The 14,411-nt window shown below is 41.6% G+C and overlaps 1 protein-coding gene across 6 annotated transcripts in view; it reads right to left on the reverse strand.

Annotated features, from left to right (window-relative positions):
• EXOC6 (exocyst complex component 6) overlaps positions 1 to 14,411 on the reverse strand; it is a 213,150-nt gene that overhangs the window by 36,189 nt on the left and 162,550 nt on the right. For all 6 annotated transcript variants that reach the window (XM_069980107.1, XM_069980112.1, XM_069980109.1 and 3 more), the window contains one exon: positions 9,226 to 9,367. In XM_069980107.1, the coding sequence (XP_069836208.1) occupies positions 9,226 to 9,367 (142 nt within the window). The remainder of the gene's footprint in view (positions 1 to 9,225; positions 9,368 to 14,411) is intronic.

The raw sequence follows: 14,411 nt of genomic DNA on the forward strand, positions 1-14,411 counted from the left end.
TTGGTTCTATTAAAAAAAAAAAAAAAAACTGATGCAAAAAACGATGGTAAAAACAGATGCTGTTGTATGCCATCCGATTTGATGCCTTTTCCATTGACTTACATTAGAAGAAAAAACAGAAACGGTGAAAACCAGTGTCGGACTGAGGTATCTAGGGCCCACCAGAGGAAATGATCCTGGGGGCCCACCAATAAAGAACCGGTGAGAAACAACTTGTCAGTCAGTGTTCTGAGGCTGGGGGCCCACCGGAGGATTCTCCGGTCCTCTGGTTGGCCAGTTCGACACTGGTGAAAACGGATGCTGTCGTATGACATCCTTTTTGATCCATTTTCCAATGATTAAAACGTATCCGTTTTTGTTTTTTGTAGCGTGCACAAAACGTGGTTGACAACATTTTTCTGTAGGGTTAAATGAAATATTCCAAACTGGACAAAGTGAGATGAATAGCAACATTGTGACATGAACCTAGCCTAAGATAATACATGACATTGTGTAACATCTTACTGAAGGCTTCTATAATACCTTGGCTGATTACAGGTATGTGACCACATAGTACACAGGTATGTGACCACACCGCACACTAATATCTACTGCTATAAGGCGTATAATCCCATATTACCTTCTCCTATAACAGTTACCCAAACCAGTTGAGCCGTCATTAGAGCCTGCACATTAGAACGTAGGATGTTGTAGAACGCACCTCCCCTCCCGCGTCTGTAAAACCTAAAAAGCCATTTATCAATACAGTAGGAAGCTACCTGCCATTTGTGAGTTATTTGCACACTCTGAGTGCTAATGGAACTGTCACCATTGTAGCCATTAATCCCAAAATGTCAAAGGAGAAAAGCTGGAGGAGGCCGATGAGAAAGGTTATAAATCACCAGGAACACAGGGATGCACAGAATGTGCCTGACAGACCTTATGAATGAAGTCCAACAATAAAAGCAGCTTTTAGATCCAGCTTTGCTGCTATGTGACAGTCTCGGTGCTGTACAATGAACTGTCATTAGAACAATAGGCCGCTCTTCGTTGCGTTTTGTTAATGCATTGTTGTTGCATTTGTGGACTAATACTGCAGGATAAGGTGCCATATCCACTCTGGTGAAGTCCCCTCGTGGTGCGTACATCAGCAGGGGCCTCGCTATTCTCAACTAACAGCAATTATTGAAACATATTGCCGACTTTGAGAGATGTTATTTGTCTCGGTGCTTCGGAACGGTCCATATGGCCATCTAGAATCAGTCATGTGTCAATTAGCGCTTGGGAAGATAGATTTCCTATGTTTTAATGAAGCAGCAGTATAAAGCCGTCACATGTTGACTAGGAATACACCGCACAAATGTTGACTGCCTGCTAGCTCACATTTATTGGCTGCATCCTATTAAAAGTCTTCATTTTGGCTCACTGTAGAAGTACTTTGTTAGTAGTAAGCACTAAGCTGCTTTTTTCCCTCATTAAAATAGTATGCGAATCTTAAAGTGTCACTGTCGTTTAATTATTCCTTTTTTTTTTTTTTTGCAGAAATCAATAGTACATGTGATTTTAAGAAACGTTGTAATTGAGTTTATTAGCCCAAAAATGCATTTGTATCATGAAAAAGCAGTTTGAAGCTCTCCCCCTATGTTCATGATTTTCTATGAAGAGGGGAGGGTGGAGGGAGATGAGGTACCGAAACAGGGCAACAACGAGTTAATTTACAGCTACATCACCGGGCTATCTCCTCAGAAGTCAGCACTGACCTCTTTGACCTCTAAATACTGGCTTTAACACAGGTCCCGCTGTGTAATCCTTTATTCTATGCTGGCGACTAATCTCCCTCCTCCCCCCTCCCCTCTCCATAGAACAGACAGGGCTCGACTGATGTAAACTAGTCGAGATTTCCTGATGATGAGCAGTGGATGAGAGAGGGGAGGGGGGGATCTGGGGAAAGGCTTTTTGAATGCAGATAATGGCATATTTGCCTAATAAACCCAAGTACAACGTTTCTTAAAATCGCCTGTACTATTGATTTCTGCAAAAAAACAAAACAAAAAAAAAACATGACAGTGACACTTTAAAAGTGGTTGTCTGGTTTTTGTAAAAATGTAAAAAAATAAATAATAAATAAAAAATCTATCCATCTACTAAAATATATAAATAAATATATACATGACTAGGGCATTCACTAATAGAGCGTTGCCCTTTTGTTCAGGATCCTCTACTATCAGACAGGATCACGACAGCTGGAGAGTATCCTTTGGAGGACCAGGCGTTAAATAGACAGTCCATTGTTTTCCATGGCCATCATGTAATGTTTTATTTGCTCTGAGGAGGCACTGCAGGGAGAATAAACACTTGCTGATCAGCTTCTTTAAACTGTGACAGTCTCGGTGCTGTACAATGAACTGTCATTAGAACAATAGGCCGCTCTTCGTTGCGTTTTGTTAATGCATTGTTGTTGCATTTGTGGACTAATACTGCAGGATAAGGTGCCATATCCACTCTGGTGAAGTCCCCTCGTGGTGCGTACATCAGCAGGGGCCTCGCTATTCTCAACTAACAGCAATTATTGAAACATATTGCCGACTTTGAGAGATGTTATTTGTCTCGGTGCTTCGGAACGGTCCATATGGCCATCTAGAATCAGTCATGTGTCAATTAGCGCTTGGGAAGATAGATTTCCTATGTTTTAATGAAGCAGCAGTATAAAGCCGTCACATGTTGACTAGGAATACACCGCAAAGAAGTACTTTGTTAGTAGTAAGCACTAAGCTGCTTTTTTCCCTCATTAAAATAGTATGCGAATCTTAAAGTGTCACTGTCGTTTAATTATTCCTTTTTTTTTTTTTTTTTGCAGAAATCAATAGTACATGTGATTTTAAGAAACGTTGTAATTGAGTTTATTAGCCCAAAAATGCATTTGTATCATGAAAAAGCAGTTTGAAGCTCTCCCCCTATGTTCATGATTTTCTATGAAGAGGGGAGGGTGGAGGGAGATGAGGTACCGAAACAGGGCAACAACGAGTTAATTTACAGCTACATCACCGGGCTATCTCCTCAGAAGTCAGCACTGACCTCTTTGACCTCTAAATACTGGCTTTAACACAGGTCCCGCTGTGTAATCCTTTATTCTATGCTGGCGACTAATCTCCCTCCTCCCCCCTCCCCTCTCCATAGAACAGACAGGGCTCGACTGATGTAAACTAGTCGAGATTTCCTGATGATGAGCAGTGGATGAGAGAGGGGAGGGGGGGATCTGGGGAAAGGCTTTTTGAATGCAGATAATGGCATATTTGCCTAATAAACCCAAGTACAACGTTTCTTAAAATCGCCTGTACTATTGATTTCTGCAAAAAAACAAAACAAAAAAAAAACATGACAGTGACACTTTAAAAGTGGTTGTCTGGTTTTTGTAAAAATGTAAAAAAATAAATAATAAATAAAAAATCTATCCATCTACTAAAATATATAAATAAATATATACATGACTAGGGCATTCACTAATAGAGCGTTGCCCTTTTGTTCAGGATCCTCTACTATCAGACAGGATCACGACAGCTGGAGAGTATCCTTTGGAGGACCAGGCGTTAAATAGACAGTCCATTGTTTTCCATGGCCATCATGTAATGTTTTATTTGCTCTGAGGAGGCACTGCAGGGAGAATAAACACTTGCTGATCAGCTTCTTTAAACTGTCCAGTGCTGATCACTGAGGATTGCTCCTCGCAGTGGGACACTCAGCTTATTCGGGGATAGGTTTGAGGAAAGTTAACAAAAATCACTTTGTCCCCTTTTAAAGTGACTCTGTACCCACAATCTGCCCCCCCCCCCAACCACTTGTACCTTCAGATAGCTGCTTTTAATCCAAGATTTGTCCTGGGGTCCATTCGGCAGGTTATGCAGTTATTGTTTTAAAAAACAACTTTTAAACTTGCAGCTCTGTGCCCAATGGCCAGGGCTTGTAATTTCTGTGCCCTAACTTTGCACCACCCCTCCATCCCTCCTCCCCTACCGTCTTCATCATTAGGAATGCCCCTAAAACATTTTCTCCATGCTGAACATTTGCACAGGTGTCGTAACGATCCAGCCCATGTTCAGTATTTACACAGCTGAGGAATAGGAGACAATCTGCCTGGAGCATCCCTAATGCTGAGGAGGGAGGGGAGGAGGCACAGAGAGGGTGTGCCAGCCTAATGCATACACAATCTAAGCCCCGGCCATTTGGCACAGGGCTGCAGGCTTAAAAGTTGTTCTTTAGGACAATAACTGCATCACCTGCCGAACGGACCCCAGGAGAGATCTTGGATTAAAAGCAGCTATTCTGTGCAGCTGATTCGGATATATAACATGGACAATAACTAGTCCTCTCCATTATGTGCGTGAGCTCAGTAGTTCTGGGTATTTATGAGCACCAGCTCCCTCTGCCCACAGGCATATCTATGTTGTCTATAGGCTGTCAATCAGCATCTGGAGGGTGGAGGGAGTGGTAGAGCACAAAGCCTATTCTCCTGCATATTAGGAGAACGGCTGAACAGAATGATAGAAGTAATATACATTTCTGTTACTAGTTTCAGCTGCCCTCATTTAAGGCAGCATAAACCTAGTAACAGACTTTCTTTAACCTATCAATATTTTTGGAGGTAGGATAAAAACTGCAGTATGAAGAGGAAACTCAAGCAAGAATGAGGAGAACATGGAGACGTTACCCTTGGTCAGATGTAAGCACAGAATTCAACGCTACAAGGCAACCGCGCTAACCACTGTGCTACTATGCTGCCAAATAAATGTTGCCTTACTGGATCTCTCGGCCAACCCATTCCTTGTTTCTTGATGCTGCAGAACCTTGGAAGAGAAGGGTCTAGTCTGACATGGACATCATTCTCCAAAGGTCCCATAGCTAAACTAAAATGTAAACCACATGAGATTTTTTGCAACTAAAAAGCAGTAAGGAAGGAAGGATACCTCTTGTATCTATCTATCTGTATATACACATTTGGTGAATTCTTAAAAAAAAATTCTATACATTTTTCAAATAGTTTTAAATATATTTAATTATGGTCATTAGTCAAGGAGCAAATGTGCTGACGTTAATAGGAAACCATAAAGGAAAAAAAAATCCTAAATATTTGTTGAATGTTGAGTAAATACCTAGTCCACCCACTCCCGGTGGCCTCTAACCCCAATCGTTGACCACAAGAGTCGCCAGTTTGTCTGGAAGCACGTCTGGTGAGGGCACACAACATATTGTATCATGACAGGCCGATGGCACTGTCGGGAAAACTTTGGAGCTTATAGAGGACGATACTCCCTAGGCTGTCCCATATACTATATCTACATTTCCTTAGTGGCACAATTCATTAGTGTGATGCCTGCAGAAAACCTGACCCGTCTACTGTGGATTAGAATGACCGGGGAACGTTCCCTTGGAGAATAGACACAATGACACAGTGTTTCATGTATTGTTAGTACACAACAGATCTGTAGCATGGGCGGCAGCATAAATAATATATCTATGTCACATTCACTGGATCTGAGGTGAGCTCCGGAAATGTTCCCACTAGCTGCAACATCTACCTCAACGCACTAGGGCCAGTTTTATTAGAAAGCTGAGTGAGTACCTAGGAATCTGCATCACTAAAAGAAAAGCCATTTACATACAGGGACAACATGCTAAAGCAAAGCAGATACCCAGTATAACAAAAAAGACTGGGTGAGTGAGCAAAAAAATAGTATGTACCATGCCATTAAGCCAAAATATTAAATATTAAAACCACCTGCTTAGTATTGTGTAGGTTTCCCCTATACAACCAAAATAGCTCAGACTCATCTAGACATGGACTCTATATGGATCGGACTTGTTTTGCCAGCACATTCTACAAATCATGATACGGGGCACTTGAAGGCCATGTTCCTGAAACCATTGCAGAGTCATTTTTACAGTGGGGCCAGGGTGAATTACCACTGACAATTGGAAAACTCCACTGCCATGAAGGGATGGACTTCATCCTTACAATGTGTAGGTAAGTGGTGTGTCTCAACATAACACGAATGCCAGGACCTAAGGTTTGCCAGTAGAATATTGCTCCCAGTATCCCATTGCCTCCACCAGTTTGCCTTTTTCCCCTAGTTAAAGGGGTTTTCCCATCTCAACTATCATAGCTAAACCAACAGGACTTGTCAAGTTTTATATTTTTGCATTCGCATTTATTTAGCGAACTTGCCGTCTCCTCCTCCTTAAATAAGTCTCTTTTCCTCCCATTATTGACAGCTTACCGACCACCACTCTGCTTTAAAAGCAGTGGTCTGGCTGGTGGATATAAAGCTATAATGTAGATTTATAGTAATATATTGTATATTTAAACTATAAGGTTTAAACTATGTCCCTAGAGGGGAGGGGTATAAGAGTCATGTGACCTCACTCCGAATGGTTTTGAACAAATTCTGATGTTATATGTTCATCCACCACTAAGGGTCTGTGAGCCTGACGTGTAGTGTGTCCTTTTTATTCAATAAAGACGTTATCGATTGGAATCCCACCAAGTTGCTGGACACTTAATAAATAAATAAATAAATAAATATATATATATCACACACATATATATACACATATACACACATACTATGGCTATATGTCTTTTGTCACCCTAACACTAATTACAGTTATAAGTTGCAGTTTCATACAAATTGTAAGACGGATCATGTCATTTATGTCCTACAGTGTCCGTGTCCATATATTTATGTAGGAGAAACAACTAATGAGTGCCGTATACGTTTGAATAATCATAAGTCTTCTATTCGCAAAGGTAGACTTGATTTCCCTGTTTCCAGACATTTTTTAGAAGCAGGCCATAGCCTTCAACAGTTGCGGTTTACTATAATTGATCATATTCCGTTACCACGCCGGGGTGGAAACAGACAAAAAATGTTAAAACAAAGAGAGGCCCAATGGATTACACGTCTCAATGCCCTTCAACCGCATGGGTTAAATGTGGACTTTTCATTGAAAGCATTTCTATGATTTGGAGCTTGACCACTGTGCAATTATTTACATGCTCTTGCTGAAGGAAAGAGTACATAGATATTTATTATTTATTATTTTTTATTTGTATTTTTCACGTGTACTAACACTATGTAATATATACACTGACACTTGTGTTTAATTATGTTTTCTCTTCTGTTTATCTGTACAGATGGAGCAAGGACCTTATACTCACCTTTCCGACTGAATCTCCTTCAATCCTTGTCCGAACCATTATCCGGTCTTTATCTAAACCACTATCCGGTCTGTGTGAAACTAATGTGGGACAAAATTTGTAGGAATCGAGGGGAGGTCGCCCTAAGAAGAGTAGTCATATAAGGTAATTTGGCAGTCCTTGAATCTGGCAGAGCCCGTGCGCTCAGGAGAGTGATGAATTCACCATGAAGAGTAGGGCACTGCTGTGACTGCTTTAGACACCTCGTTTATGACAAACTCCATGTTGTGAGCAATTTTTCTTCCCCCCTTTTCCTACTAGTCCTGCAATACACCTCTTTGACATTTGTAAGAGGTATGGGCGATGGAAGGTGTTTTTACCTTTCCCAAGATGGCGCCCGATGTATCACACGGACATTCTGCACATGCTCGTGATGAGAGGTGATGTTACCTTTCCCAAGATGGCGCCCGTTGTATCACACGGACTGTTTGCGCATGCGCACAATCAATCATGTGATCGTTACCGGACTTTGAGCAGATGACAAGCCACATGACATGCCTACATACGGATATGGGCAGATCTTTTGTTTACAAGCGGTGTGCGGCATGCCTCCAATACAGTGGGATTGGCTGAACGGACGGAGGGTGAGTCAGGTCCGACCTCCATCTTAACCCTTGATTAGAAGGAAGAATATGTTCTAGTGATTATATATGGACTTTGGGAGGAATTTTATATGCACTTGTCATGCACTAAAATGTATATACACTATGTAATATGCATGTTACATGAATATTGGATATTTTGGCACTGATGAGTAGATAAACACATCTATACCTATGTTTACATTATGATGTCACTAATTAAGATACACACCTTGGGGGTGTACCCCCTCGTATAAATATCACCATGATACCACTTTGTACTTGCTTGAGAAAGACTCATGTTAGAGTCGAAACGTCGCTGTTTGTGATTGGGTGAATAAATCTTCACTATACACTACTGGAGTGCCGTCCTCGTGTTCTATTTTGCTATCCAGAGGAGTCGGGGGTCGACTTTTATGGGACGTGCACCCACCAGCTTTAAGCTAATTTTTGACTTCAAGCCAACACAGTGCCGTCCATCTTCTACTTATTATTCATTATATATATATATATATATATATATATATATATATACAAACCAGCCAGACCACTGCTTTTAGAGCAGACTATCTTTTAGAGCAGAGTGGTGATTAGTAACCTAGACAACGATCTGTCAACAATAGGAGGCAAAAAGCAGCATATCAGAAGACAAATTTGCTGAATGATTGTATTTGCCAAAATTTTCATCTTGACGAGACCTACAAGTATAACTATATTAGCTGTGATGGGCACAACACAGGCCGTCATGTAAAAGGAAATGTGATACATCAGCCAAGGGGACCTTCTCCTATTCCTCCGTGGTTATGTCCACTGTAGGCACTTTCCGCAGGGCACAGGGGTCATCATGCACGCTGTGAGTGGTTTGTGGCTAGGTGGCCACTCACACAGCAAGCTGCAACCCCCATGTTTTTTTCTACATTTGTGTTGAAGCCAGCAATAACTTACGGTTTGTGCTACAGTAGTTTGCTATCAGTCCAAATGGACTAGCACTTATTATGGAGCCATTTGTTGTTTTCACTTAAACCACTTTTGGTTTGGACTTACGGTTTTGGAGAAATTCGGAAAAGTTAGATGCAGCCCCAAAGCCCCAAAAGATACAGCCATAGGCCATAAGCTGATTCCATATTTCCCAGGACTCCCTAGGCCTGCATACAACTTCTTCAATTACCGGTAATCAAATCCCGATTGCTCAGGTTTGGACAAATCCGAGCATCTCGAGGTACGCTCATCTCTAATGAATAGACATTTATATAGAAAAGTCACTGGGCCGCCCAGTCATCCACACAATACATTACTAGAGTTCTTCTATGTCCTATTGCATGGAGCTGTTCTGGAGCTGAACTTTTATTATTTATCACTTTGAAAAAGTGTAAATGCAAAGATCAGAGCACTGACACTTGTGGTTATACTCACATTCACACTGAATAACATCGAGGTTGAATTGCTGGATGGCTCCCATACTGATCTGCTTCAGCTCGCTGTCTAGTAGCATTTGTGTCAGCGACGTTGACAGATGCTTACAGGCCGACATACACGCAGTTTGTGCAACTTTCCCCTGGATCAAAACAAACAAAAACAATAAATCTCAAAATATCTTTATGTTATTTCAATCCTTTACTGATTTCTATTTATATAGTAACAGATCACATAATATATATATATATATATATATATATATATATATATATATATATAGTGGCATAATACACAGAAAAGGACAAATATGAGTTAATACATCCAATGCCCAAAAGAATAGCCAGGCACTCTAAATGATATTTAAAATAATATGAGATGAGCAAATTTACAGTACAAACGAAGCAAATCGCTTCACTTACTCAGCAATCGACTTATCAGCCGGCTGCCTTTGAAGTCTGTGCTGCTCCACTGTGGGTGCCTGGAAAAGATGGCTCAAGTCCTGGGAAACTTCTCCCAGGATTGGATGCAGATTTTCTAGGCACCCGGGGCGGAATAGCGCGGACTTCAAAGTCATCCTGATAAGTAATTTGATAAGTAATTTGCTGAGTTAGTGAAGTCATTTGCTTCGTTTGTAGTGTAAATTCGCTCATCTCTAGTCCCCATGATAAGCTACACCCCCTATTACAGAGAAAACTGCTATACTATAAAATATGGAAACACTCATAAGATTGAATAGTTGTAAACATGAAGTCAGTGGCCACTATATATGACATGGCGGGGTAGGGGAATATAAACAAGTACCCCATGCAGCAAGGAGTGGCGGTCCCAGCACCTAGTCCTACCCAATGTGTTCTGTTAGCGTCCTGCTAACTTCATCAGGGGTGCCAGGGTAACTCCATGGTAACTTATCTTGAAACTGAAATATTATAACCCTCCCACCCACCACCACCACCAAAAATGGAACATATCAATAATGTTTCTTTCTTCTACATTTTTCTTTCTAATATTTGAGAAAAAAACAGAGGTTCACACAACATATAACTAAAGTAGTGGGACCTAATCAAGTACAAGTAAATCTGAGTACCCTTAAAGAACACTTCTGCCATGTTAAAGGTTTCTTATCAATCCGTCTTAAACTAGCCGGCCATCCACACACCATTATGACAGGACGAATGATGTTACATACATAGTGGCCTCCTAAAGGCGGATATTAGAAGCCAATATGTTCTGATCCTTTGTTTTCAGGGGAGATAAGTGACCTATTCTCCTCTTTTCACAGAAATAAACAGGCACACACGTCTGGGCCAATCATGCCCCATTGGTGGGATTTTCATTAACATGGTAAATCAGGGGCAGATTGCTGTAGTAGGCAAGTGAATACATTTTATCAATCCAATCGACAAATTGTAGGAATTTTCTGTATGGATGTTGACTGGTGGTGTTGACTATTAAAAGCCACCCGTCAGCTCCCGGGCCCTACGACTGATGCTGACAGTGTGCTGTAGCTGGCAGTACCATAGTGAGCATGGTAGCTTTTGGTAATGTGTCGGTGCAGTGGATTATTCACACGTCAGCTACTGTACTGAAGCGTCAAAGAGGAGTTGAAGCTCAGTGTTTGTGCCACACTCTGGCACACCTCACCACTCTTTCTCTCCTTTATGAATAATCAATGCTGCCCGACCTCCTGCTCTCTCAGCGGTCAGTCAGTATTTGCCAACAGAGAACTGATCTACAATCAGATATAGCTGTGTTGGAGCTGTGGTCTAGGGGTAAATCACCTGTCTAGAGACCACCAAATCTCCATATGGAAATAAGTCTTTACTTTTTTTTTTTATTACTCATTACTTTTATTACTTATTACTTTTATTTTCATTTTAAACAGTGCAAAGAATTCCCAATCAGGTCCAAATTAGTTTAATTAAAAAAAAAAATGATGAAAAAAATAAATAAATAAATCACATTATTTTTTTTTTTTTCGCATTATTGTATAAAAAAACAACAAAAAAAAAATTTAAGAATTTTAAAACTAATTTGGACCTGATTGGGAATTCTTTGCACTTTTAGGCTATGTTCACACAACGTATTAGACTGGCTGTTCCGTCTCTCACGGAACGGCCGATCTCTGTGCGGATCATCGCGGCCGGTACTTAAGTACTGGCTGGATGATCTGTCCGGCCGCAGAACTCTGATGCGGGTGCATCAGCGTGCGCCCGCATCAGAGCTTCCCCCTGCACACTGTAAAGCGAGCGGCCGGAGCCGCTCGCTTCATAGTGTGAACTGACAGGGTTTCCTACTGCCGCAATTCATGTCAGTTATTTGCGGGGCCGCACGGGATCCCGGCCGGAGTGTATACGCTCCGGCCGCGATCCCATTAAAACTAAGGCATTGTTCCACCCCGCAAAAACTACGGCTGTTGTTAACAACGGCCGTAGTTTTACTTAGTGTGAACATAGCCTTAAAAATTAAGCAATGATGAGAAAAAATTATGGACAAATTACCAAAAGGTGCCATGCTCACTAGGGGATTGTGTCAGGAAGAACATGGATTTTTTGGTGATTTTTCCTACTGAATTTAAAGAGGAAGAATAAATGAGCAATGACTATTTAGGATACTCCCCTTACTAATCCTCTGGTGCTTCTGTGGTGACATTTCTCTGATCTGCACCGATAACATGTCACATCGAAACATGATTGCTGCACTGGTCACATAGGCTGACACATTATCACCGGAGGGGCGCATGTGCGAGAGCAGCGGGGATCGAAGAAGCGTTTTCATAGGATTACCTGGTGAAACTGATACAAGTATATTGCCTTTTTTTGACAATCAAGTACAACATGGTGTGAATGTAATACTGAGAATTTTCCTAAGGCTTATAGCTTATTTGCTACAGACATGTTCTCTTAATTATTCGATTTCTCCAGAGGAAATGTGGAATTAAAGCAGTGCTCCTATTAAATCCTACAGAAAAGAATGACATGATAGATGCAAGGCCTGCATATATCTCGAGAAAAGGGGTCCCCCGAATTCTGCACCATCTGGTGGGGTGGCCCTTAGCAAATGCATGCAGGAAGGAGAACTCTCTATTTAATCTCTGCCTTATAGGCCAGCTCCCAATATAAGGCCGTGCACCACTGTTGTCAACATAGCTGTGGGTCCATATATCCCTTCCTGGCCTGGAATTCAAGCAGGGTGTTTGCTTGGTCGCCAGGTGATCACTGACCCAATGGGCCCATTATCATCTGAATGAGCCTTCCTGGGAAAGCGCATTAGCAATTATTGGCCCATGTAAAAGGGCCTTTAAACAATCCTAAGCAACCCATAACAATGAGTTGGATCCATCAGAATTAGAGATGAGCGAACCACGAGCATGCTCGAGTCCATCCAAACCCGATCGTTCGCTATTTAATTAGCGGTGGCTGCTGAACTTGGATAAAGCTCTAAGGCTGTCTGGCAAAACATGGATACAGCGAATAACTATATCCATGTTTTCCACATAGCCTTAGAGCTTTATCCAACTTCAGCAGCCACCGCTAATCAAATGGCGAACAATCGTCTCTGGATGGACTCTAGCATGCTCGAGGTTCTCTCATCTCTAATCAGAATATATTGTACGATGAATCTGTCATATATACATCATGGCTCCTGTAAAAAGTCATGAAGCCAACACAGCCTGTAATACAAAAGAATATATGATATGATAACAATAGCTACATTGCTTGCATGCTACATTTGTCTTAGAGAAACACTGGTGGCAATGCAATTTTTCTACAGGTCCTTGTTACTCTTTGGAAATTTACTAGCTGTCACAGCTCCCATGGTTAAACAAGCCTAGCTAATCTACCATGAGAATCAAGATTTCCTGCTAGAATCACACATCTCCAGCTCATTGGATCCCCAGCATAAGGCATGTAGGGACAGCAACAAGGCAAAGGCAAAGTGGTTAGTACAGAGAGACGACGTGCTACCAATCCCCCCAGCAATACAGTATCGTTGCATGCGGAGAACAAAAACCTCCAAAAAGAGGAAAATCAATGGTCCACAGTTGATTTAATTACAATGTAATTTCTCTGAGATACCTAATGGCGATGTCATCTTGATTTAATGGAACAACTAGTGCATTTTAGTTTAATGTACTGCTCCATTAAATAAGCTCTGGCTCCTATTTGCTCGGCAATGATAATGAAATAAATGTATAGCCTGACAAATAGCTTGTCAAGAGAAATTCTAACAAACACTTTGTTTTTCTTGTTTCCCAGACAGAGGAAAATTTGAAGTTGTGAAAGGAGGAAAAAAAAATAACTTTTTGGGAAAGTAACTATGATACAGAATCTCATTTTTAACAATAATACACAACTAAGAGTGTTCACGAGAGTCGAGCGAACTTCGAGCGCGCTTGGGTTTGGACTAACTAGTGGGGTATTTTATTATCGGTTGTTGCTGAAGTAGGATTCAGATACGGGGCCAATGGCAGCCCAATCAATATTGTAAACGATCACCGATCTGCTAGATTGACGCTCGTTTACTGGACCTATTACACGGCGTGATTATCATTTAGCAAGGTCTGCACTCACCTCGTTAGCATCCGTGCAGCCCTTGCCCAAAAAGTTAATAATTTACCTGTGCATGCTCCCGGTCTTCTCCTGTGCTCTGTACGCATCCCGGCACTGCGGGCTGCAGCTTCAGAGCGGCCTTTCTGAGCTGACAGGCTGCTCAGCCAATCACTGGCTGGGACCACAGTGGAGCGCACAGCACAGGAGAAAACCGAGGACATGGACAGGTAAAGTATTAATAGTTTAGACAATCATCAGCAGTCAGCCGTACATTGCTATTAGGTCTAGGCCAAAAGAAACGATCAGCCGCTGATCATTTCATCGGCTGTTCATTGTCTCTATGACACAGAGCTACAACCGGCCAATTCAGCCAATTATTGCTCCGCGAAATAGGGCCCTAAGATGTAGGGCTGAGTTTACATATGCCTGGCAACCTGGAGCCCCTCCCCCATATGGAAACAATGGCTGGAAACACCACATCCAACAAGCTGGATCCATTGGAATTGGTGTTCTGAAGGGTGAAGGGGTACAGTGCCAAAACTATGATTGATCCAGTATGATAGCAAAATGCTCCATACAACATTTGAATTGCTGTAACCACACTGGGTGACAACTACACCAGATCTCTGGCCA

The sequence above is a fragment of the Dendropsophus ebraccatus genome, chromosome 8 (assembly GCF_027789765.1).
Source record: "Dendropsophus ebraccatus isolate aDenEbr1 chromosome 8, aDenEbr1.pat, whole genome shotgun sequence".
In the NCBI taxonomy this organism is placed as follows: Eukaryota; Metazoa; Chordata; class Amphibia; order Anura; family Hylidae; genus Dendropsophus; species Dendropsophus ebraccatus.